Raw genomic sequence first — 26,540 nt, 5'->3', positions numbered from 1 at the left:
CAAAACATCCCGCTACTCATACTAAGGCGTTGCCTAAGTATATTGCTCCTAACTTAAGAGAACCCAAACTTGTTTGGGTACCATCAAAAAGTGGATGATTGATTGTAGGTACCATCGGCATTGGAGACTTGATTCAATTGATCTCATATTGATCATCATATGTTGAGTCAAGATATGAAGCCTAGTGCACATCCAAACCCAATGCCAAGTGAAAATTGAGTGAAGTCCAAATGTGTTACATCATACGAGTGCTACAATTCAAGTTGTTGATGATTGAGTATAATACACCGGAGGTACATTAACTTTCGGTGAAGTGTCATCTAGGTCCATCAACTTTGAAACTGCATGTTTGGGTCCATTAACTTTCGTTTTGTGTCATCTAGGTCCATCAACTTTGACTCATGCATTTTTGGTCCATGACCTTTTAAAATGGTTCACTGCAGGTCCACGCATGCATGCACGCACGTTGACTTTTTATGTCGGTGGAGCCATGCCTGCACTCGCCGCCGTCGCTCGTCTGCTGAGCATGCATGTGTGTTTTTCTGCTCGAATCATGACAGGGCCACTTAGCCGGGCCGAAATGCACTAACCCTACCGTATAGGACCATGCATTAACGAACACCATCGTCTATCCAACATACCATGAAAATGGAAGCTCCGACCCTACCATGGCTCATCTGCAGCGTAGCACTCTCCACCTACGTCCTCTACAAACTGCTCGTTTCCACCAAAAAACGAACCGAAGAGGAGGATCTCCGGCAAGGCAGCACGGTGGCCGCCGGGCCCCGCGGCACTGCCATTTCTCGGCAACATACACAACCTCAACGGCGAGCTGCATCAGGTGCTCTCCCGGCTCACAGAGACGCACGGCCCCGTCATGTCCCTATGGCTCGGCAGCAGCACCCACGTCGTCGTGGCCTCCACCGCCGCGGCCGCGCGCGACGTGCTGCACAGGTACGACCACCTCCTGGCGGGGCGGTCGGTCACTGACGCCGCGCGCGCGCTCGGGAACCACGAGCACTCCATCCTGTGGCTCCCCGGCACCAGCCCGCTCTGGAGGTGGCTCCGCGCCGTGTGCACCAACCACCTCTTCTCCGCGCGCGGGCTCAGCGCGACGCGCGCCGTGGGGGAGGAGAAGGTTCGCGAGCTCGTCCGCTGCCTCAGCCGCCGCGCCGGGCGTGTGGCGCGTGTTGTTCTCGGGAGTGCTCAACCTCGTGTCCAACGTGCTCTTCTCCGAGGACATAGTGGACCTGAGCTCCAACCGCGTGCAGGAGCTAGAGACGCTGGTCAGGAACACCGTGGAGGAAGTCGTGAAGCCCAACCTGTCGGACCTCTTCCCTACACTCTCCGCGCTCGACTTGCAGGGCCGTCGCCGGCGCACCGCCGAGCACGTCAGGAAGTTCTATGACTTCTTCGACCCTATCATCAGCCGCCGTCTGAGCGCAGGCGACGGCGACAGGAAAAATGATTTCCTAGATGTGTTGCTTCAGCTTCACTCGGCGGATCAACTCAGCCTTGAAACGATCAAATCTTTTCTTTTGGTACGTGAGCAATCAGCTCGCTTGGAATTGATACTCTCAACTAATCAGCCAGGAGCATTTATTTTACTTTTCCATCCACGCGCAGGATCTCTTCGCCGCCGGGACGGACACAAACACGATCTCGGTGGAGTGGACGATGGCCGAGCTGCTCCGGCACCCGACCGTGATGGCCAAGGTCCATGAAGAGCTGTGGGACGCGCTGGTCTCCAAGCCTCACCCGGACGAGTCGGACATCGATAGGCTACCGTACCTCCGAGCCGTAGTGATGGAGTACATGCGCCTGCACCCGCCAAGCCCGCTGCTGATGCCGCACGAGGCCATGGCCGACGGCGCGGAGGTGGGCGGCTTCGCGGTGCCCGCCGGCACCAAGGTGATCATCAATCTGTGGGCGATCATGCGCGACCCAGGGGTGTGGCCACGGCCCAAGGAGTTCGTGCCGGAGCGGTTTGTGGGCACGGACGTGGACTTCCGTAGCAAGGACGGGCGGCTGGAGTTCATGCCGTTCGGGGCCAGGCGGAGGGAGTGCCCAGGCCTGCCCATGGCGACAAGGGTGGTGACGCTGCTCCTGGCCTCTATGCTGCACGCCTTTGAGTGGAGGCTACCCGAGGGGATGTAGCCGGCCGACGTGGACGTCACGGACCGGTTCGGCACGTCGCTTAGCATGGTCATGCCGCTCAAGGCCGTGCAAGCACTAACCCTGTCATGATTCGAGCAGGAAAACACACATGCATGCCCGGTAGACGAGCGACGGCGGCGAGTGCAGGCATGGCTCCACCGACGCAAAATGTCGACGTGCGTGCATGCATGCGTGGACCTGCAGTGAACCATTTTAAAAGTTCATGGACCAAAAATGCATGAGTCAAAGTTGATGGACCTAGATGACACAAAACGAAAGTTAATGGACCCAAACATGCAGTTTCAAAGTTGATGGACCTAGATGACACTTCACCGAAAGTTAATGGACCTCCGGTGTATTTTACTCTTGATGATTTATTGGATTATTTGGTGGCTTGCAAATATTTGAGTTGAAGCTTGCTAGTTGGATGATCATGAGCTAACCAAGGTATATCTCTTGTTGATCATTTCTTTTGGGTGCATATGAGTTGATTGAATTGGATAAATATGCAATGTTGCTTGCTATGAGATGATTGAATGGATAATTGATTAGTAGTCAAGTTTGAATTGATTTGTGTTGGATTAATTCATGAGATGACTTTTAGTAAGTGATTTGAATGGATATATGTCTTATGGAAGTATTCAAACAAGTTAGTTTCAAGTTTGATTCATACATGATGAAGTATAGCTCAATTGTTGAAATCTGTCCTATAATTGAGAATCTGAGCTAGCTGTGATGTTAGCCATGTTTGAGTAATCAACACTTGTTGGATTGGCATAAAAATGGTGTACATGCTCTAGACTTATGGTATAAGATGATGTACAATTTTTATGAGAATTGGATAAGAAATACTTCGGTTTTGGAGTGGATCTTGTCAGTTATAGTGCAGCTATTTTCAGCATGTAGCAGTGGTGGAAGAATTGAAATCTGGTAGCAACCTAGAAGTCAAATGAAGCTAAAATTTTTATAGCTGCTAGGTAACTTAGTATTGCACACCTCCACCAAATTTAGTGGTATTTGGATTTATACTTTGGGAGATATGCTTATTTCTTTGAAGGGTACAAAATCTGTTAGAAAAGTAACAAATGTTAGATTGATCTAGAGTCACTTTGATTGAAGAGTCCTCAAGTTGGAAACATGTTTACAAGTGTTTGAGGTACCTAAGTTTGGTTTTGAGATGATCTAGAAGCATGACAAGCAAAGAGTACAAGGCTATTTGATTGTGGAGTGTACTTTGCACACTTTTGGTACTCAAGATAAAAATCAAGATCAAACTTGAGTTGAGGATGAAGTTTAAGTTCAAGTGATGATTGGAGATCATTTGGCAGAAAGAAAAGGACTTAAACAAGTAGAAAGAAAAGGACTTAAAGAAGGAATCAAGGTTACTCATCAAGTTAAATCCACCACTTAGATCAATCAATCAAGTTATTTCAAGTGAGTGTCAAGAATGGTTCTTGGAGAGATGTCACTTCTCCCTAGTGTAGGGGCTTGCCGCCTATGCGTAGGTGAACCAAGTGTGGTACTTGGAAGGCTAACTTGGAAGTGGTGATCCGAGGAACATTTGAGATGCTTAGTTGAAGCAATCAAAAGAGTTGATCAAGAAAAGCAAGCAACACCCAAAAGAGATCTAGTCATGATATTTCAAGTGGTATTCCAAATAGTTCTCTCATGCAAGCAAAGATCAAAAGATGAAGCAAGCCAACCACAACAAGAAAGCGCACTTGATTATAAGTGGTATTCATTTCATATGTGTGAAGAATGGAATTCAAAATTGTATCTATTGGTCTTCACCAAGCTTATAATTGGACTTCACATTGCTATTGGAGTAATGAATTGGAATCTATGTGACTATCCTCTACTCCAACATAGCAAAGGTATCATTGTAATGTGCATGATCACTTCATCCCTTACTAGTATGCGGTTAGTGCATATAGTACATGCTTCATAGGATCATGCATAACAAATGAAATGCTTAAATTCATAGCCTACCACTATTGCTTAGATGATTACTTGATCTAGTGGTTAGTATATGAATTTGTTCATGAGCTAGTGATCCCAAGTACTTGATCTAATTTGGATTGCTAACAAGTGACAAGTACAACATTGGTAAGATAACCCTTGTAAGAGGTGTGAAGAAGCTTGTCATTGGTTCAAACTAGACTTGGAAGCTTAAGCAAATCAATTTAGTTCAAGTCAACCATAGAAGCTCATGATAGTGATAAGAGTACAAGCATAAGACAACAATGCAAATGGATATCTAGTTTGTTTGTTTCAAGTGGTATCTAGACTCAAGTATTTCATCAAGAATCTATAAATGATGTCTAGATCAACTCACAAGTGATACCCTATAAGTAGTACTCATGAAGATAGCAAATGTTCAAGAAATGGTTTTATTGATAAATCCAACAAGTGGTTCCATACTAGAAGATTCTTCTAAGTGATATCATATCTACACATGGTATCAATCATGCAAGAAAATGGTTCCACAAGTGATCCTCAATTTTAAGTGATCATCAAATGAAGAATGCATCCCTCACCTATAAGAGCTCAAGTGTATCAAATGGATGACCCATGCTATCACATAGGGGGAGGTGTCACACAAATTGGTATCAAGATCAAAGATCCTATGTGTGGTATCTCAAGAAACCTTACACAAGATACATGTGGTATGAGTTACAAGTGGTATCTACAAGTGGTGTCATTCCAACAATCAAGTGATGTCCATAAAAAATGCAAGATTCAAGCCTCAACCATCTACCCCAAATGTATACCTTTGCATCAATGAGAAGCTCACCTTTTATGGAAATTGATGACAAAGGGGGAGAGATTGTACAAAGATATGAAAGCTTTGAGATTGAGATTATACAAGGGGGAGAGATAAGATATAAAAGCTCAAAGAAGTAGAGGTTGGACATGGATATGGACAAAGAGAGAGCAACATTGAAGAAAAGAGATGGATCAAAATTTCTTGGACAAGAGAAGCACATAAGTAGGGGGAGCAAGCTCATGAACTTTGATTGATTGCATTTGAAATGTGCATATTCATGTGCTTGCTTGCATTGCATAAGCTTTCAAATTCAATATGCATGCTTGTGTGGTGTATGCTAGTTGTAGAACTTGAATAATGATTTGATAACTAGCATGCAAAGGATGATAGCTACACACTTGGTATGCTTTTCAAGTAATGCTAGTACCTTGCTTTTAATGTTGATCTCACAAGGTATCTAGTGTTTTTATTTTCAAGTGATATCTAGCTAACCATGGTGCTAAGGATGAACTTAAAGGTGCAACTCTGATTGGTACACGCTTCAAAGGTTTATTCTATACACCTTAGCATCATTTTGTAGTAATTACTCTCCCATGATTTTAATCTATGCATATGTGCGAGCTTCAAATCAAACACTCTAGCACATATGTAGGGGGAGCTAATACTACCATCTCGGGTTTGTGGTACTTGTCCAAAATCATTTTCACATGGTAAAATTGCTTGGGCAAGCAACATGAGTCCAAAAGAGCTTAATTTCTATATCTTTGTAGAGTTGTCATCAATTACCAAAAAGGGGGAGATTGAAAGGTACTTGTGTGGTTTTGGTAATTGAGTGACAATCTAGGTGGACTAATTGTGTTTATGTGAGATACATAGGTGATTAGTCCACAAGTACATGCGTGTGAGCAACATATGCCATGAAGGTGAAAATGGCTTGGAGATGTTGCAAAGCTCACACATGTGATGATGAAGGAGCTCATTGCACATAAGACATGACATTGAGTCATGTGATCAAGGTGGAGAAGATCAAGACAAGACTTGGCTTAATGGACCGGTTGCAAGCGCGAAGGGCAAGTCAGAGGCTTTGGAGCAATGGACCGCGTGGCGGTGAAGCTTGAGCAAGACTTGGCGCCGATGGATGAAGGCAATGGTGAAAAGCAAGTGAAGTCAAGATCAATGAACCAATATGATCATATGATGATATGAAGTGGATCATATCATTGTTGATCGTGTTGGTACATGTGTTGCATCGACATTGGAGGAGATGGAATGGAATGCGCAAGGCAAAGGTATAACCTAGGACATTTCATTTCACCCATCATAGGTGTCTAGAGAAGTTTGTGACCGAGTTTAGGATAGATGGCCGTACTATCAAGAGGGGCAAACTTGTTTGCATATCGGTCATCTAGTGCCACTCGAGTGATCTAACTTTGCATCGTTGCTAGGATTGAGTGGCGTGGCAAGGTTAGTGGCTAATCCTTTGAAAAATGATTATGAAAGTGCTAACACACATACACATGGTGGTGTGCACTTGGTGGTGTTGGCACATTTATAAAGGAGATGAAGTTAGAGTTGATGTGGATCAACTCGACGATGGAACGGAGGTGAGAAGGGTTCGAAACTCCACCGGTAGAGTGTCCGCCCGTAGAGTGCGGATAGTCCGATGGTGCCACCGGTGCCCTGTTTCAAAAAGATAGGGTCTCATAGAGTGGACTGGACACTGGTCACGTAGTGACCGGACGCTGGGTTCCAGCGTCCGGTCAGTAGTGGCAGTCAGCGGGCAGGCATCGGTCATCGACCGGACGCTGGCGCTGGAAGTGACCGGACGCTGTCCTTATGCGTCCGATCAAGGTGACGTGTGATGACATAGGCAGAGCAGTGTTGCTGGAGGTGACCGGACGCTGGTGTTGTGTCCGATCGCGACCGACCGGACGCGTCCGGTCATGTCCGGTACCTTACTGGAAATGACCGGATGCCGGGGTTGCTGCGTCCGGTCAATTCAAGCTGGAGCGTCCGATCGATAGATGACTGTTGGGATCCTGTGAACAGCGTTTGAAGAAGGGGACACATGACGTGCATCACACGACCGGACGCTGAGGTCCAGCGTCCGGTCGATCGGACCGGAGCGTCCGGTCGTCCCGACTTTTGCCCAGTGAAGGGGTAACGGCTCTATTTGTTCGTGGGGTTATAAATAGAAGCCATGGTCGGCACTGGGCTAGCAGCTGAGCATACTAGAGCCTTGGTGGCTTGTGTAGTAGTGCTTGGGAGCCCTCCATCTCACATATCCTTGATAGTGATCATTCAATTGTGTGAGAGAGCGATTCTAGTGCGATTGCATCGTGAGGTTGCATCGAGTGGCACTAGGTGATCGAGTTGCAAGCTGGTGGTGCTTGTTACTCTTGGAGGTTGCCACCTCCTAGACGGCTTGGTGGTGGTCTCCATTGAAGCCCGCAAGAAGCTTGTATGGTGCTCCGGAGAAGAGCTTTGTGAGGGGCATTGTGCCCGCCCTACGGGAGCCATGAAGAGCAACTCTAGTTGAGCGTGTCATTGAGCTACCCTCACTTTCGGGGTAGGTTCTTGCGGTGCTCGACGTGCGGGCTTGGCGGGTGATGCCAATTAGCCGCCGAACCACCAAGTGAGCGGTCGACACAACAGGGACTAGCGTGTTGGCAAACACGTGAACCTCGGAAGAAAAATCACCCTTGTTCTTCCCATTGGTTTGCATCCTTGTTACACAAGCTTGTAATTACTTTTGCATACATTGAGCTTGTGTAGCTTACTAGTTACCTTCTTGCTTGTGTAGCATAGAAGTAGCTCCCTTGCGTGGCTAATTTGGTTTGTGTAACCTTGTTAGTCACATTACTTAGTTTGTGTAGCTAAGTAATTGCGCTCTCTAATTTAGCATTGATTGCCTTGTTATTGAGCATTGTTAGTGAGCATTAGATGGCTTTGTGCTTTTGCTTACTAGCATGTGTAGAAGCTCCCCTGTTGCTTAAAGTACTAGTGGCATAGGTTTGTGTGACCTTGCTTCTAAAATTGGTTAGGTGAGCTCTAGCTAGCCGGGCACCTTTGTTGCTTAATTAGTATCTTTGTAAGGTGCTAGAGAATATAGATAGAGGGGTGTAGTCTTGGCTAGACCGATAGTCTTAATTCCGCACTTATTTTGGTTAGCCGACGCAATTAATTTTAGAAAGGACTATTCACCCCCCCCTCTAGTCCGCCATCTTGACCCTGCACTCGCGAGTGACATGTAGGATTATCACCTGAGAAGAGGGGTTATCGGTCAAGCTTGCCTGGTAGCCTTTTTTTGGAGGTAGATCCAGCCCCTGAGGGAACATGCATCCCTGATGTGCGACTCTTCTGATGCTGTGAGCCCGTCAGGAGAGCCCATCGAGCTAACACCGCGCTTTAGGTGCTTGTTGTGACCAATAAGGTGATGGGTCCAAAATCCTAGCTCATAAGCAAAGATCGTCTGGTGGAGCCCCTGAGCTCAAAGCCGATAGGTGTCAAGAACTCAGTAAGGTGTCAGTTGTTGATGATCAGTTGACAACCTGTACTGATTTCCCATGTAATTTGTTCTATTTTGCAAGATCATCGGAAGTACTGCTCCAGGGCCCCTTTGGACAAGGTCCAGGAGAGGGGGATTGATGGTGCTGAGGCATCTACTAGTAATGGCGAGATGTCTACACTTTAGGAGGAGTTGAGTGCCGTTGTCCCTATGCCTCGCTCGAGACGTACCAACCATGGTGTGTCGGGTTTAGGTGTGTAGACGAGGAGGCGCAGGGCTGCTGTGGAGGCAGGGGACACCAACAAGGGGGAAGGAGCCCTCGAGAGGAAGAAGAAGAGGCAATGCCGAGCGCAGGCATCCATGATGCTAGGTACGTCAGGCGACCATGGCTAGTTATGACCTTGGTTTGTGTTTGCTTTGGATTATCACAAGTTGGTCGCAGTGCCAAGGTCTCTAGGGTCACCCAGGCCTATCGATGGTGGGCTATCGGCCAGGACAGCTTTGGTCATTCACAACTTCGGCCCGAAGGTGGAGTATTTCCCCTTCGAGCAAGGTTTTGGGACCTCGTGCAGGTGTTTGACGAATCCTGCTGTTGACGATCATTAACATCAATTATAAACCATCAATATATCCTGCATATGTACTTAATTTCATCACCAAACAAAGGAATAGGGGTTTAAACTAATGAATTCCATGAGCTTTGGTGAATATGTGAATGCAGGAGGATTTATCCAGAAAACAGCCCCTAGGACCACCGTCATACTCTCTAAACAAGCAAACCGACATTAGAAAGAGATTCGGCTCACGAAACCTACGGAAAACAACTCAAGACGGAGTCTAGAAGCTTCCATCGGAGGGTGGGGCCCACCTACCACAGAGATAGGCCGGTTGGCCTATGGGTCTCACCGATCAGCGTCTCCTTTCTACGATGGTTTCCCACCGTCTTTGAGAGTCCATCTCCGCAATTGATCAAGGTCGGTTCATCCAACGGTGATCGAGGGAGTTAACGCGGATCTATGATGTGATGATTCCTTGCCCCTTACTCCACCTCGATTCCTTGCCTCCTACTCCACCTTGGCCTATATATAGCAGCCCCTAACCCCCTCCTAGGAGGCATCCTGAAACCCTAATTCATATCTTCCACATGGCGTTGGTGACCGTCGAGACAATCTACACTGACCTGAACATCATCTCCATTAGAGGGAAACCTGTTGACACCAATCCCTCACTGTATAGTCAGATTTAGCAGCAGGCCATAGAACCTTCTGAGGCTATTATTCACGATGTAGATCTCTCTGTGATACTGCAGGGCAGTGTTCCCAACTCATCGGAGGATTTGGGCGGCGCTTGAGGCTGTCTTGTAATGTGCTATGGCCAACTTCGTTACTCTATCTTTCATCGTCTTTAGTGTTTGATGCTAGTTAAGTTTTAGACTAACTACCTAGGGATTATTCGACCAGAACAAAACATCCTGATCGAGTCCACGCGAGGTCTTATTGTGTCACTTATACCATTTCAAGGCCTATGAGACATTGATCGATCGAGAGAAAAGCATAAGTGGGTGGCACGTTAAAAGGTTCTTGTTTGGTTTTGGTAATTGAGTGGCAACCTAGGTGGACTAATATGTGGCTATGTGAGATACACATGTGATTAGTCCACAGGCACACTTGTGTGAGCAACCTATGCTATGGATGTGAAAATGGTTTGGATATGTTGCAAAGCTCATACATGATGGAGGAGCTTAACGTATGTGATACATGACATGGAGTCATGTGACTAGGTGGAGAAGATCAAGATAAGGCTTGGCTTGATAGACCGGTTGTAAGCGTGAAGGGCAAATCGGAGGCTTTGAAGCGATAAACCATGTGGCGGGAAAGCTTGAGCAAAGACTTGGCGTCGATGGACCGAAGCAATGGTGAAGAGCAAGTAAGGTCAAGATCGATGAACCAATAAGATCGCGTGATGACATGAAGTGGATCATATCATTTGTTGATCAAGGTTGGTGCATATGTTGCATCAATATTGGAGGAGATAGAATGGAATGTGCAAAGCAAGGTATAACCTATAGGGCATTTTATTTCACCGGTCTAAGTTGAGTAGAGAAGTGCTTGACCGAATTTAAGATAGATAGCCGTACTATAAAGAGGAAAAATCTTTTAGTTGCAACAGTTATCTAGTGCCACTAAATATCAGTCTCATTTGCATATACTTAGCGCTCAGTGACGTAGTGAGATGCATGAGAAAGCCCTAGAAAAATTTGTGAAATTGCTAACTTAAGTATTTAATTTATTTTAGAATATCTTTGTGAAGTTTGCACTTAAAAGTGTAGAAAGGAAAAGGAATGAAATGAGCTGTTGTTGCCCAGCCAGAATTTCTTGGTCACGAAGTAAAATTGCCGGTGAGGGTTGCTCGGTTTGAGCCGTTGCTCAACCAATATTTAGCCGACAATTCCCCCTCCTTAGCAAGAAATTCTTGGTTAGGAATAGTGAGTGAGGGACCACCTGTGTCAGACAGAGAGAAAGCCGTGTTCCTTTCCTTTGCATCCGTGCGGGAGCAGCCCATCAGAGAGAGCAATGGAACTCGGGTGTGTTTAGTTTCCCTCAATTCCAGAATTTGGCACTATGCAAAAAGAAGATTCCCCGTCACATCAAATTTACGGTATATGCATGGAGTACTAAATGTTGACGAAATCAAAAACTAATTACACAGTTTGATTGTACTTTGCAAGATGAATGTTTTGAGCCTAATTATATATCGATTGGATAATTATTATCAAATAAAAACAAAACGATACGGTAGCTACAGTACGCCAAAAAATCAGGCGGGCGCCGATTCGGTGCCCAACTAAACGAGGGCTCAACTAGCAATTCTGTTGGCTCAGCAAGAAATTCTTGTTGAGCAACAGTGCTGTGGGGACCGGCTACATGAATGTCAGCCAGAGAGAGAGAGAAAGCCCCTGTGCTGCTCCATTGCCCATTGTCTGAGAGAGGAAGTGCCTGCTGCATGGGGCCGCTTGCCTAGCGGACCCGCACATCAGCTGCAGGAGTGGAGGGAGCGTTGGTGCAAAGCACACAGGGGAGCTGCTTGCGCCGTTCTTTCTCCTGTTCGGGGGACTGCTATTGTTGCATTGTCGACTGGAGAGTGGGCACGCATGGGAGGGAGCCTTGGCTACATGCTTGTCTTGTCGTCTCCATTTTAGACTGTTTGAACTAGGACCCGCGTGTCAGGGAAGGAGCGCCTGTGACTGTTGGCCGAGTGACCTGAGGGAGCCGTGGGGAGCGCTAGGGAGCCATTTGGGCTTGTGCTGGCTAGACCAGCTGGGGGATAAGGCAGCGCCCCTCCCCTTCCTCTCCTCTCTAACGCTCTCATTCCCCATTCTTACTCTTGAGAATATGAGTTAGGGTTCTTCCTCCTCTCCTCTCTCTCCCATGATTCGAGCTAAAATTTTTAGGAGAGATTAAGTGCCCTGTGTGGGTGTGGATGACAGCTTGAAGATCCACCCCCTCCCTTCTTCTACCTCTCTAAGCTTAGTGTTCATTTGCGACAGGTTGAGATACCTAGTGTGTGCCTTCGGGATTTACATTTGGTGGCACTAGGAAATCTTCGTGATTGGTCTATATCGTGAAGCCCGCAAGAAGCTTGTGTGGTGCTCCGGAGAAGGATTTGTGAGGGGTATTGTGCTCGCCCCGCGGGAGCCGCGAAGTGCAACTCTAGTAGAGCATGTCATTGAGCTACTCTCACTTTTGGGATAGGTTCTTGCGGTACCCAACGTGTGGGCTAGGTTTGTGAAACATCTATTTGCCACTGAACCACCAAGTGAGCGGTCAATACAACGGGGACTAACTTGTTGGTAAACATGTGAACCTCAAGAGAAAAATCACCATGTCAACATTGTTCTTCCATTGGTTTGCATTCCTCATACACAAGCTTGTATTTACTTTCATATATATTATGCTTATGTAGTTGCTCTTGTAATTAGTTAGCTTGTGTGGCTTACTAGTTATCTTCTTGCTTGTGTAGCATAAAAGTAGCTCCCTTGCGTAACTAATTTGGCTTGAATAGCCTTGTTAGTTACATTACTTAGTTTGAGTGGCTAAGTAATTTGCGCTCTCTAATTTGGATTATGTATCCTTGTTATTGAGCATTACTAGTGAGCTTAGGAGCTTTGTGCTTTTGCTTACTAATTTATGTAGGAGCTCCCCGGTGTTTGAAATACTAGTTGCATAGGTTTGTGTGACCTTGCTACTAGAATTGATTAGGTGGCTAGCCCGGCACCTTTGTTGCCTAATTAGGATCTTTATAAGGTGCTTGAGAACATAGATAGAGGGGTGTAGTCTTGGCCAGACCAATAGTCTTAATTCCACATTTGTTTCGGTTAGCTGGCGTGATTAATTTTTAGAAATAACTATTCACCCCCCTCTAGTCCGCCGTCTCGACCCTACACATGTATAGTTATCATTGTAGCCCCCGAGCACATTGATAAGTTAGTATAACATGTGAACGTGCTAGACAGGAACATGACAGCTGCAAAGGTTAGACCCCGAGCTACCCAGAGAGGTCCTCCATAAGGTACTCGAGAGATCACAGTTTATTCATGTAACAAATAAATGTTCTTTGCAAGATGTAAATGATAACTAAAATTTAGAAAAAATAAAAGGCTGACCTAACCGTGGGTCGTCGGTTGTCTTATCAAGATCCGATGATGAGGGCCACAGGGGTCGAGGCCGGCGGTAGAGCTAAGGATGATAGGTCGAGGATGGCGATGGGCTGTTGTTCCGGAGACATCGTCAGGAGCTTCTTCCCCGGCATCGAGCAGGGGAGGCTGGGAGCCCCCTGAGTCTAGGTTATTATACTCGACGGCGTCTCTCTTGCATTGGTAGGCATTCTAGAAGTTTCCCGACATCATGATCACGCAGCACGGTCCTGGCACCTTCAGCTTGAGGTAGGCGTAATTCGGGATCGCCGTGAACTTGGCGTAGCATGGCCTCCCGAATATGGCGTTGTATGGTCCCTGGAAGTCGACAACTTCAAAGGAGAGTGTCTCCCTCCGGTAGTGTATCGCGTTGCCGAATGCCACAAAAGGGTCTATCGTGCCTAGGGGCATGGCGCGTTGCCCGAGAATGATATCGTGGAAGGGAGACTGTGATGGGTGCAGCTTCCTTATGTCCATGTTTAGCTTGTCGAAGGCATCCTTGTAAAGGATGTTGATGCCGCTGCCTCTGTCCAAGAGAATCTTCGTCACCCTCACATTTTCGATGACTACAGTCACCACCAAAGGGAATCGGCCCGCCTCAACCACCTGATCCGGATGATTGGTTCGATCATAGGTAATCGACCATTCGAACCAGCGTAGGTATAGCTAGGCGGCCCGTGCGATCATGTAGATCCATCTATGGGTTAGCTTCTGCAGCCTTCGGTCTTGGTAGGCTTGGGGGTGCCTAAGATGAGCATGGAGACCCTAGCAGCTGCACCGGTGTCCTGGTCATCATCACGGTCTCCTGAGTACCCATCTTGTTCTATCCGCTTTTGGGCTTCCAGAGTAACATGTCGCTGATAGGCGATGCAATCTTTGGCGAGGTGGGTCACAACAAAGCTATGGTTCTGGCATGGACTGTTCATGATCAACTCAAACATGTCCCGGCAGGCTTGCTTCTTGCGAGCGTTCGGGACTATCCTTGGGATAGTGTATTCAAGTTTGATCGAGGTCTGAGCTTGCCTTCCAGGGGCTATCGAGCGCTCCGCAAGATCACGAGTGTCACGTTCTTGTTTATGGGCATTGATAAGCAGGTGAGGATCTTGTTCATTCCCTGGCCAATCATAGATCGGGTTCGAAGGATGATGTGCCCTAGGTCCTCCCGTTGGTCAGCCCCTGGTCCCTAGAGGGCGTTGCTAGCGGTCGCGTGGCGTAGGCCCATGGCGTGCCTTGGTTGTTTCTCAATTGGGTTGTGGCTTCTGAGTCATCGGGAGCGCCGTCTGCCCGACTGTGGTAGCCGATTGAAGCAATTTGACAGTCCCATAGGGATGGTCATCCAGGTTCTATCCACCCCTTGGGTGGGTGTTTACAGGCTAGATCTCTTGAGTGTTAGGAGATTTGTCGAGATGTTGGCGAAGGTGGTTATTCTCTGCCTCGAGATCATCGTTCTAGCAAAGAAGGCGGAGTCGTGCTTCGTCGCTAGTCTTGTATGTAGCATCAGGGATGGTAGCATCACCCGACGAAGGAGCGAGGCAACCAAACACGAGCTTCTCGAGTTTCTCCCAAGGCGGCTCGGGGTCTTGTATGTTCATGTAGCACTCGGGTTGCTCCATGGGCTAGGTGCCTTCCTCTTTGGGTAGTTCCTCCTCTAAATCAGGATTTTTAAGGAGGAACTAATCGTACTCATCTTGATCAAAATCGAGGATAGGCCCTTCGTCCTTTGCATGTTCCCAATCTTCCAATATGTCGGACATATCTTCGTCGTCGCTGGCGACCGTCCCGATGAATAAGGTAACCAGATTGCTGAAGTGTTCGGGGGAGTTGGGACCGCAAATGGGACGCTCCTCGGTGCGAGGCTCGGCGGGTTTCGCCAGGGCTTGTTAAAGCCAGCTTGAGTAGGTCGCTGCCACTTTCCTTAATCCTATTGGGAAGCCAGGAAGGAAGTGATCAGGTGGCGGTAATAGATCTGATCGGGGAGTCCAATTTGGATCTTCCTAGAGTTGGAGAATGCCTTGAGATCGCTCTCTCGGACGAGCTTGTTGAAGACGTCGCGTTCGAAGCGGTTCAGGTGTTGGGCAAGAGTGTGGGGCCCAACATCCACATCTTCCTCCAATCCGACAAAGAATGCATAGATCGGGGGAGGCTGCTCCTCCTCCTCCATGGGAGATTCGGGTTCTTGCAGATGCAAGTCCCCAAACTGGTCGACGATGAAGTCCAGGCTACCGAAGGTGATCCTCTTGCCTTGCTGCATCTTCTCCGCGGCGTCGTCGATGTTGATGATGGTTCCCATCTGAAACATAATGTTAATCTGAACGCGAAAGGCCCCTACCTGGTGCGCCAACTGTTGGATTATTTAGCTCCGGCAATGCCTAGCAACATGATCGCGTAGACGGATCCAGATGGTAGCACACAAGACACAAGGACTTATATTGGTTCGGGACGTGGTGGCACGTTAAATCCTAATCCAGTGGATGTTGCTGCTCTTCTTGTATTCGTATGCAAGCAGTTGCTCCTAGCTACAAGGTAGATTGGAATGAGGCGATGATGTCGTGGTGGACGTGACGATCGCGGAGTCCTTACCCCTCTTTATATAGGCAGAGGGGTAGGGTTACAAAGAGGGCGATCGCTACGGATTGGATTCATAGTTTGTTACAACAGATCAATTCTATCCTATCATAGCTACGATGGCGGCAGATATCCTCGATACGTCGTGACCTTCAAGTTGGTGGTTGCGCCTAGTCCTCGAGGGCTTCATCCTCGGTCATCCTCCGTTGATGGGCCAGATACATGGTCGGTGAGGGTACCCTGAGCCCATATATCTGACAGCGGGACAGGTTTAGAAGTTGGAGGCGCGACCACCGCCACCGTCGCCACCACCGCCCCTGGTTACCATGCTTCAACCATGCCCGCAGCAGCATGGTGACGAGAATAGTTAACTCATTATATATTTTATTTAAAAATAATAACTAATTATATAATAATAAAATATACACTAACAAGTAAATTTTTATTAGTAATTGTTATGACAAAATTAGTGCACATTTGTCATGATAATTATACTAATACGTTAATTAACACTATTACTGTCTTAAATTTCACACAGATGTGCACTAATCAACATAGTATTACTTATCAAAACTAATCTTGTCATCATAATAATCACTAAATAATAATGTAACATACTAATAATTGTTAATTTATTTATTGATGACAAAGATTGGAGAACTTGGACAGACTTGTTCAGCATATTTTTATAGACAAGCTGATATTCCTATCTAAGTCACCTGCGAACGAAACATTGCTTGTCCAAGGACCGCTATGTCCCATCTAACATATTCTGTCAAATCAAACACATCCCTAGTTGATTTCACCACAACTCCATCTAGTGATATATGATGTGCAACTCGGTGAAATATTCGGGGTCATACAATCTCTATATAGTAAACGTGAAAATCATATTTTAAAAAACTTACTAAGATGTGTATCTGCCGGCAACTCCATCTGTTTAGTCCAAATAAATCTTCCGGCGAAATCAGATGATTCTTAGTCGGGATCGTGTTTCATGCGATGACTTTGGTGATTGCCACGACGAAATCGCCGTTGCGGGCGTCGATTTTATGGGAAAGCGGCCAATTTGTGACCTTTGTCTGCAAAGGGAGGGGTGCTTCTGGACGCTCCCAACGAGGACAGCCACTTCGGATCATTGATCTCATCGCCGATGGCCGTGGAGAGGAAATCAAGGTTTGGAGATGATGAATTTGCATCCTAGGTTGTACCTAGCGATGCAAAATTTTTCTATCGATTTAAATGTGTTTTGGACTGGTTCCGAAGCATTGGATCTTGTGGCATTTCTAATTTTTTGAGGCCGGTCATTGGATTCGGCATAAGGACTGTACTTTGGCTCCGGTATTCGAGGGAAGCCATTGGGGAAGAAGACGATGAAAAAATCTGGATAGCATATTATGTCTTTTTTATTTTAGATTTTTTCCATGTGCAATTTGATGATGTACGGTGCCGAGTCTTAATATAATCCCCCTTCTCTTCGCCAAAAAAAATAAAAAAGGTGTATTTACAGGATTATAGTATAATTATTGTATGATGGTAAACTGAGAAAGCAAACAACGGAAAAGAGTTTATGATAAGGTTAATAGGGACAGTGCGACATCAAAAGAGGAATAAAGGGGAGCGCGGTTTAACAAGAGAGGAAGTTACAGGCAAGTTCTGAATTTTATTAAGGGGAAGGAGGTGAGGGCGTCGAGTTCAACGATGCAGACAGTTCAAAGATGGTGCGCTCCGCCACGGGGACTCTGAAGATCAACTGCGACGGTGCGTTCATACAGGATACTTTGAATGGCAGTTGGGGATTATTCATCATCAGGGACCGTCAAAGTGATGCCGTGGCAGCTGGTGCGGGGCGCCTGTCAGCAGTTCCGGATGCCCTTACTGCTGAAACATCGGCGTGTGCAAAGGCGCTGCAATCGGCGATAGATTTTGGGATCTCCCGGATACAGCTAGAGATGGATTCATCGGTGTTTAAGAAGGCCTTTCTTTCATCCTCAATGGATTTAGCCGCAAGCAGCATGCTCATAAGGGATACTCGTGAATCACTGCATGGCCATTTGGTTTGTAATGATGTCCTGTCAGTGCCTCGAGTCTGTAATTCAGTTGCACATGAATTAGCTTAGGATGGGATGAGTTGGGACCCTGGTGAGTCTTATGTTTGGACGAACCGCCTCCCTGAATATGTAAAAAAATCACGATAATGCTTCGACTAGGGCGTCTGTCCCGTGTCGGTCCGTCCGAACGCGGCTAGCTAGGCCTGTGGGCCGGCCCACAGCATGCTCTCGCATACAGAGTTCCTAAAAAAACGAAATAAAATAGAACGACACTCCGTTACCCATTTCGCATCGGCCGCTGTGGGCGCCTCAACTGCACCGCCGCCCTTCGCTCGCTTTCTCCGCCGCTGCGGCCGCGACCCTCCCCCCACTCCATGACGGCCGCTCCCCCCACTCCATGGCGGCTCGAGCAAGCCGTTGGCGCGTGGTCTGCGGGATCAAGCAAGCCGCTGACCCTCCCCTACCCCGACCGGCGGCGCCCTCCCAAGATCCAGCAGTGTCTCCTCTCCCTCGACTGACGGCGAGCATTGCGGGGGTGTGCAGCCACGCACCATCCAGCCCCGCGCTGACACTACTACACAAACGAATATGCGCAGCGTTGCACTTTTGCACTCCGTGGCGGGCACCTATTTTTGCTCGTTGCGGTAAATCCCACGATTTACCGCGGCGGGCATTTTTTTATTTACCGCAGCGGGCACTTTTGCCCGCCACGGTAAATCGATTTACCGTGGCGGGCATCTTAATATGTCCGCCACGGTAAATACCCTATTTACCGTGGCGGACATATTAAGATGCCCGCCACGGTAAATACCCTATTTACCGTGGCGGACATCGTAAGGTGTCCGCCACGGTAAATCAATTTACCGTGGCGGACAACGTTAAAAGCCCGCCACGGAAAAGGCCTAGGCCCATCAGGCCTAAGCTGGCCCGATATTCGTCTACATGTATATATAGGTATACTTAGGCGCAGTCGGCCTCTCTTCCTCCCCACTCTCTTCCTCCCCACGCGCTCCAGGTCAGGTCGCCCCGACGGCGGCGGTGGAGGCCCCGATGGCGCCCCTTCCTCTCCCTCCTTCGGCCGGCGGTGGAGGCCCCGACGGCGCCCCTTCCTCTCCCTCCTTCGGCCGGCGTGGAGGCCCCGACGCCAGTATGGAGGCCCCGGCGGCGGCGGCGGATCCGGCGCAAGGTGTGGAGCCCTCTTTCTTCTCTCTCAGATCAATAGTGGATCTTGTCCCTCTCACACTCGCACCCTTGCAGATCCCCGACGACGGTGGCGAGCAGCGGCGACAGGTGCTCCTCCACGCACGGTGGCAAGCAGCGGCGTGGCCCGTCCGGCGCGGATCCAAGGCGGGGCGGCGCCAACCCGCCACAACGGCACGGATCCATGGAGGGGCGTCGTCTCCCTCCCACCCAATTGACGACGGCGCAGATCCGGTGGGCGTGGCGCCCACCCCGGCCCTTCCTCTCCCTCCGGCGGTGCGGCGGGTTGGAGCTGCGGCGGATCCAATCGACGGCGGTGGATCGACGGCGGCGGCGGGATCTAGGTTCAGTACGGCCCAGATCCAAGCCCGTGTGGGCTTTTTTTCTTTTTTTTTGTTTTTCCTGAACGATTAACCGCGGCGGGCAAAGCTGTCCGCCGCGGGAAGCCACGATTTACCGTGGCCTTTCGGCGGCGGCGGACCGGTTTGCCCGCCGTGGGAAACCCAAAATGCCCGACACGGATAAATATTCTGTAGTAGTGTGATCCACCTCGCCCGTCCTAGAAGGGGAAGCAGGGGAGGCCTGCGCCTGCGCCCCCATCCACCTCGCGTCGTCGGCACAAAGAGAAGGCTTGCGCCACCGCAGTTGCCCACCAGGTAGATCACGGCCGCGCGGCGATGCTGTGCTTCAAATGTTTCTGGACGCTTTTTTCAGACATGTTGCAAGACCATGTTTCAAGTGTTTCGTTCTTTCAGATGTATGTTTTAATTGTTTTATGCGGATGTTGCAAACGTAGATCGGGATGTTGCATATATTGCCATAGTTGTACACGTATGTTGCAAGCGTCTATCCTCAATGTTTTATCTGTTTTTTTGTACACGTATATTGTAAGTTTTCAGACGCATGTCTCAAGTGTTGCATCTTTCTTCTTTTGTATGTTGCAAGCGTTGCATCTGCGTGTTTCAAAAGTAGATCAGAATGTTGCAATGGTGTTTCAACTGTATGTTCTAAATGTTTCATCTGTTTTAGACGTATGTTGTAAATGTTTTGTCTGGATGTTGTAAAAGTAGATCGGGGTGTTGCACGGTGGTTGTCCCTGTGATGGACGTGAGCGCGGGTGTCCCTGTGCGGACACGGACCAGGGAGCGGCATAAGTTTTGGAGCCGCATCCAGACGCGACGTCCCATCCGGACGTCCGGACGCTAGCCCTTAAAAAAAAATAGTGTCGAGCCTATGGATGCAATAACAAGGCCTCAGAGCCGCTTTTAACTTAAAAAAAGAGTGATGCAAGTAGTCAGGACGCTCACAATATAATTCTCTATTCTAATCACACCAACCCACCACGCTTACATGCTTTTTTTATCTGGAAGCTCATCATCCCAATCTAGCCCTACTGTGTTATTCTAGAATCATGACACTCACGCGAAACGGTGTGCTAATTCGACGACATATTCTACACCTTGAGGAGTTGAACGTTGACGGAATGACCGCACGTTTCCTGACGTGTCTCTGCAACCCCGGCCACATTATGGTCACTGGCGAGCGACGAGCGACGAGCGACGGTGCGGTGCCAAGCCAAGCCAAGCCAAGTTGGAAAAGCCGACGACCTCCGGGCGTCTCATCCTCACCGGACGCCACCAACCCCCGCCATAACCGCCTATTTAAAGCCCACAGTCCGCCACTCTCATGGCAACACAAGCAGGGGAAAGCAGCACTGCCACGCTCAGAGCTGAGCACCTAAGCAGCTTCAGCTCGCTCCAAGTTTAGTCGATCAGCCGATCACAGAAGTAATGGCCTCCACCAACAGCTGGACCCTCGAGATCCCGTCGCCGGTGGCCGCGCCGCGCCTGTTCCGCGCCGCCGTGATGGACTGGCACACCCTGGCGCCCAAGGTCGCCTCCCACGTCGTCGCCAGCGCCCACCCCGTGGAGGGCGACGGCGGCGTTGGCAGCGTCAGGCAGTTCAACTTCACCTCAGGTAAGTGTCCGCGGCATGCCCAGCCCACAGCCGCCCAGACCAACATGTTGTTGCCCGATCGATCGATCAAACCGCTAGCGCATGACGTGCGATCGCTCTTGCAGTCATGCCGTTCAGCTTCATGAAGGAGAGGCTCGAGTTCCTGGACGTGGACAAGTGCGAGTGCAAGAACACGCTCATCGAGGGCGGCGGCATCGGCGTTGCCATCGAGACCGCGGCGTCGCACATCAAGGTGGAGCCCGCGGCCGACGGCGGCAGCGTGGTGAAGGTGGAGTCGACCTACAAGCTGCTGCCGGGCGTGGACGTGAAGGACGAGGAAGCCAAGGCCAAGGAGGCAGTCACCGCCATTTTCAAGGGTGCCGAGGCCTACCTCGTCGCCAACCCCGACGCCTACAACTAAATCAGTGGATTGGGACGCGATTCCCCTTCCCGGGCGGCCTTATACATATACGTATTTTATATATACGGAGATTGGGTTTTGTTTCCTGATTCTTTTTTCATACAAAATAAATAAGCTGCTCTAAGCAGTGCACGGTGTATGGACTTGAGATGTTATGAGTAGTATGTACGATGCTGTCGTTGTGGGATTATGTATACCCTCATGGTCTTCTGTGTGGGAAGAAAAAGGGCATTCTGTTTTGGAATCCTGTGCAAGTTTGACTGAATAAGGAATTTTGCTCATTTCGAATAGATATTGGGGACTGTTCTGGTGAATATGTCATTATTGAAAATTGAAATTAATGTGAAGGCTCCAGGAGCTATAGCTTCACTAGAGAGGTGGGAGAAGAAGACATCTAAGGGTGTGTTTGTTTGAGCGGTACCTTATGTGTTCTTGACATATAAGTTAGTTTTATGGCTTCGGACTATTGGTTTTTTTATTTTTGTAATAAAATTTTAGCTTCCGGACAATCAAAAGCCACGCAATCTCTTCTCAGCAGCTTTTAGATCATTTTTTGAGATTAGACGAAAGTGATGCTCAACGGCAGCCTCAAACGGTCAAACCCTTATCTACTGAGCTTGCATTTTTTTAAGAAATGGCAGGAGCTTTGGTCAATCATGTAAGGAGAAGCCTGCGTGTACTATATAATAGGCAGCCCTCTTGTCTGTCCATTTTTTAAAAAAGGAGAAAATGTAGAGTTTTGCAAACTTGTGTTACAGAACTCAGAAGTATATAACAGTGACACTAGACTAAGCTAAGTTCACCACAAGCCTTCTTCCTGAGGGCCATTTCCTCTTGCCGTACAAAGCCCTTCTGTTTTGTTATTTCTAGACATTCCAAGAATCATACACGAGGATTACTATCACCTCTTCTATAGTTCGACTCCTTGGTTTTTTAGTCCTATTTGGATACACATGGCTCTGGTTACTTGTTGAATTTCGTTAAAAAAATAGCTCACCTATTAGTCCTCCAGTTTTGATACACCAAGCTTAGAGGGTTGTGTGGGGCTGCAAGCTAATAAGGCCGACCCGGTAGTAATAGAAAATAATAGTGCAGGATGGCTAATCCGAGAACGAAAAGAAATTAAAGCCGTGACACCTGTTTTTTTTTTAAAGTTAAAATGCAGTAACACTTTCGTTAAAAATGCAGTAACATATAACTGTGTCAGTATGTTTGTTATTTTCCTCCTTTTGTTATCATATATATACCAACCCAAAGTGCGAAACAAAGGCTTGCTTTTGCCACCTAGACCAATTTGCGCAAGCGGAAGGTGGCGCCAATTCCGTCAACAAATTCCTCGAATCCTCGTGTGTTTTTTCTTTCTTTTTTGATCAGGAATCCTCATGTTTTGACAAAGAGCGTGCAACAACACTTTCTGACGTGTGTTTTCGACGCCGGCCTTATTAATAAAGCTCACTCGACCGACAGCGCCATCCATTGTGGAAAAGCCCGACGACTCGCCCAGCAACTTGAGGCCTCACCAGTCACCACCGGACACCAACGGGGCAAGCGTCACCAACCCCACGTTCACACCATCCTATTTAAATACCTTGTTGGCTGTTGCCGCTCGTTCCAGCCAGCAACACAACAGCAGCTCCAGCTAGTTGCATCGTCAGCTAAAGCAAACAAGGCCTAGCAGGCAACGAGCCAACAAAGCTCATCGCAGACCACCAGCCATAGCCTCCACTAACAGCTGGACTGTTGAGATCGTCTCGCCTGTCGCCGCGCCGCGCCTGTTCCGCGCTGCCGTGATGGACTGGCAGACCCTGGCCCCCAAGGTCGCCTCCCACGTAGTGGCGGAGGCAGGAATGATTTTTAGGTACCGCGAAGTTTATAAAGATCAATCATATATATAAAGATAAATATGTAAGAGCAAACTAAAACATTATATAAATAAATATTACTTTGTGATATACTCATCTACCTCTAAATATCTATCATTTTCGCTTCATGCGAATCTAGGCCAAAAATATTAATATTTATGGTACATAATTAGTATCATTCAAAAGATCTTTAAATCTAGTTTTTTAATAAATTTATTTCGAGATACAAATGTTGCATGTATTTTTTATAAAATCGAACTAAACTTGTGGCACGCATACCAACGGTGATAGTTATTTAGGGACGGAGGGAGTAATAGAAATCCAAAAGTAAAGGATTGCCACTTAAATTACCTCTGTGTAATCCGTATCAATGTATATCCTTAGGTAAATTGATTAACGTATAAATATAATCCAATTACAATTCTAACTTATATAATTCCTTCATTATGTATTATGTATTTGCTCTTCCGTGTAATACGTATCAATGTATAATTGTACTTGGACTCGTGGCTTCCATCCACACCGCCTTTTGCATGTGGGACGGTCGCCGCATGACAATAGGCTTCTGCCACTCTATACTTATAATTGGACTAGTAGCGTGCCCGTGTGTTGCTACGTGACAACTAAACATTTATACTAAAAACATACGTGTCGCATAATAAGATAATAATACTATAAAAGTAAATACCGACATTAAAGTGGCATTTAATCTAAACGAGCTATTCGGTGAGAGACCATTATGGGAAGTGGGCTTCGACGGAATACCATCCCGCAACGGGGCTTCGCCAGGATGCCATTATCAAGTGCGACACAACCGCTAGGATGCCATCCGAGGGAATTTGGAGCCTTTTATTCCCCTTCTACCCCTCCCTTCTCTCTTTTCCTTTCACGGTCGCGATTGGGACGGACGGAACGGGAGCCACGAACGGATCGAGCTCTCAGGCTCTTCTCCTCAGTCGCCGAGGTACCACATGGCCGCCCACTCGATCTGCCTTCCCACGCCCGGCCAATCCCCCGCAACCGCGCACTCCCCCACGCCCACCCACCCAAGCTTCTCCAAGCTCTAATGTAGTGACCTTCCCCATGGAATGCAGATGGAGTAACCTCGTTCTGTAAGATTCCTCTTTCCTCTTGTATTTCTCTAACTCAGTTTGGGAAGCCAATACAGTCACCTCGCCCAATAGGTTTCCCACCAAGTCCAGTTATCTATTGTCTCACCATCTATCAAACCAAAAGCAAGTGGATACATCCAATTATGACCATCTATAGCAGTAGCCGCAGCCATATGCCCATTCCATCTACTATTAAGTGTTGTTGAGTCTATGCTAACATAAGGCCTACAACCCTCTAAAAACCCTCAATGCAAGGACTTGATGCACAAAAAATCTGTGGAAGTACAATTCCCCATCTACCTGTTTTACGTCAATTTCAATTATACTTCCAGGTGATCGCTGCAGTACATCTGCCCTCCAATTGAACAACATTTGGAAGCTTTGTTTCCAGGTGCCAAACAACTCGTCACAGGCCATTTGTCTTCCCTTCCATACGGTGTCATAGGTAATCTTACATTTGTGCTCTTTTTCTAGTATTGCCCTCATTTGTTTGGCGCCTATGGTGGGATCGTCCTTTAGGTGCTGAATGGCCTTTGATTTCACCCAGATACTTGTTGGAGTGGTGGTATACAGCCTTGAGCTAGCAGTACAGTCGTGTTTCGCAATCAAAGCTGTAACCTGCAACAAGCAAATAGCAAAAACATAAGATATATACAAACAAAAAATGGTGACATATAGTTAGGAAATAGTAAATAGTTATACACCTTCACGGTGGGCCCATCAGGTTGTCTACGCCCATTAATATGCCATGAGCAAGCATCATCTTTGCAATTGGCAATGTACCTCGTTGGATCTGTTTTGACTATGCGGTATTCAAACTCCTTATTTATTGCAAATTGTTTCATGGCCAGTCTAAACTCCTGCATGTTTGGATACACGGTGCCAATATCCATAGAAGGGTTGTTAGGATCATAAGCATAGAGTCCTTCCCCAGGCACATGATCATCAACTGGAATTGCCGCACCAGTTGTGTCAATATCAATGTCAGTAGTTCTATTTTCAGCTGTACTATCCCTCTCAGCAGCAGCTTGAGCATCAGCCTCACTAGGCTTATCATACTGATCACCCTCGTCTCTCAAACCCAAAAGACGAAACAACTGGTCCTCATTAATTATATCTAGCATACCCTCACCCTCTCTATCAAATGTGTTTTCAATCTGCAGTTCCTCCCAATTAACAGCTCTAGAATGCCCTGCAGCCCGTGAACTACCAAGAAAATCACATGCTTCCTGTGAATTGCCAACATCTGGAGTTTCATCTACAAGCTGAGGCGGATCATTGCTACCAATATCTGGAGTTTCTTCTACTGCATCTACACTATCGTCAGGCTCCGGATCAAGCCTGGACAAATTGTAAAAATTATACCATGTTAGAAACCTATTGGGCGAGGTGACTGTATTGGCTTCCCAAACTGAGTTAGAGAAATACAAGAGGAAAGAGGAATCTTACAGAACGAGGTTACTCCATCTGCATTCCATGGGGAAGGTCACAGCATCAGAGCTTGGAGAAGCTTGGCCGGGAGGGCGTGGGGGAGCGCGCGGAGCGGGCGAGCGTGGGGGAGCTCGCAGAGCGCGGGCGGGCGTGGGGGAGCGCGCGGTTGCGGGGGATTGGCCGGGCGTGGGAAGGCGGATCGAGCGGGCGGCCGTGGGGTACCTTGGCGACGGAGGAGAAGAGCCCGAGAGCTCGATCCGTTCGTGGCTCCCGTTCCGTCCGTCCCAATCGCGACCGTGAAAGGAAAAGAGAGAAGGGAGGGGTAGAAGGGGAATAAAAGGCTCCAAATTCCCTCGGATGGCATCCTAGCGGTTGTGTCGCACTTGATAATGGCATCTTGGTGAAGCCCCGTTGCGGGATGGCATTCCGTCGAAGCCCACTTCCCATAATGGTCTCTCACCGAATAGCTCAATCTAAACAACCAAACTACCAAACTATGGTAGTATTTCGTCACATGACAGTGAATTTTATGGACTGAAAAAAGGGAGTCCTCATTTAATCCTTCTGCAGCCACCAAACTGCCACGGCAAACAAGAGTAGTGCTAAGTGAGTACAAAATTTCATAAAAGTTGAAGAGCATTCAGGATCCTCGACCCCTGCAATCTGCTCTCTCACTACCTCTTCCAATTGAATAGGATCTTGAAGAAATGAAGGAACAATATTAGTCGGTACAAGCAAATAGCAATATATTGAGATAAGTGATAAATTAGAACACTGAGTGCTTAGATTAACTACTGGGCATCTACCAAGAGGAGGC

The 26,540-nt window shown here is 47.7% G+C and overlaps 1 protein-coding gene and 1 pseudogene across 1 annotated transcript; both read left to right on the top strand.

Moving 5' to 3' along the window:
• The first annotated feature begins 648 nt into the window (after positions 1-648).
• LOC136466612 (cytochrome P450 76M5-like) lies at positions 649-2,247 on the top strand (annotated as a pseudogene).
• An 18,396-nt stretch (positions 2,248-20,643) lies between these two features.
• Positions 20,644-21,608, top strand: LOC136500600 (pathogenesis-related protein 1-like). The gene is made up of 2 exons (XM_066495995.1): positions 20,644-20,918; positions 21,023-21,608. Exons 1-2 carry the CDS (start codon positions 20,732-20,734, stop codon positions 21,316-21,318), a joined length of 483 nt encoding a protein of 160 aa, XP_066352092.1. The 5' UTR covers positions 20,644-20,731; the 3' UTR covers positions 21,319-21,608.
• The last annotated feature ends 4,932 nt before the right edge of the window (positions 21,609-26,540 follow it).

This window comes from Miscanthus floridulus, chromosome 1 (genome assembly GCF_019320115.1).
Source record: "Miscanthus floridulus cultivar M001 chromosome 1, ASM1932011v1, whole genome shotgun sequence".
Taxonomy (NCBI): Eukaryota; Viridiplantae; Streptophyta; class Magnoliopsida; order Poales; family Poaceae; genus Miscanthus; species Miscanthus floridulus.
The sequence above is the reverse complement of the archived record's forward strand: the minus strand, read 5'-3'. Positions and strand labels throughout refer to the sequence as shown.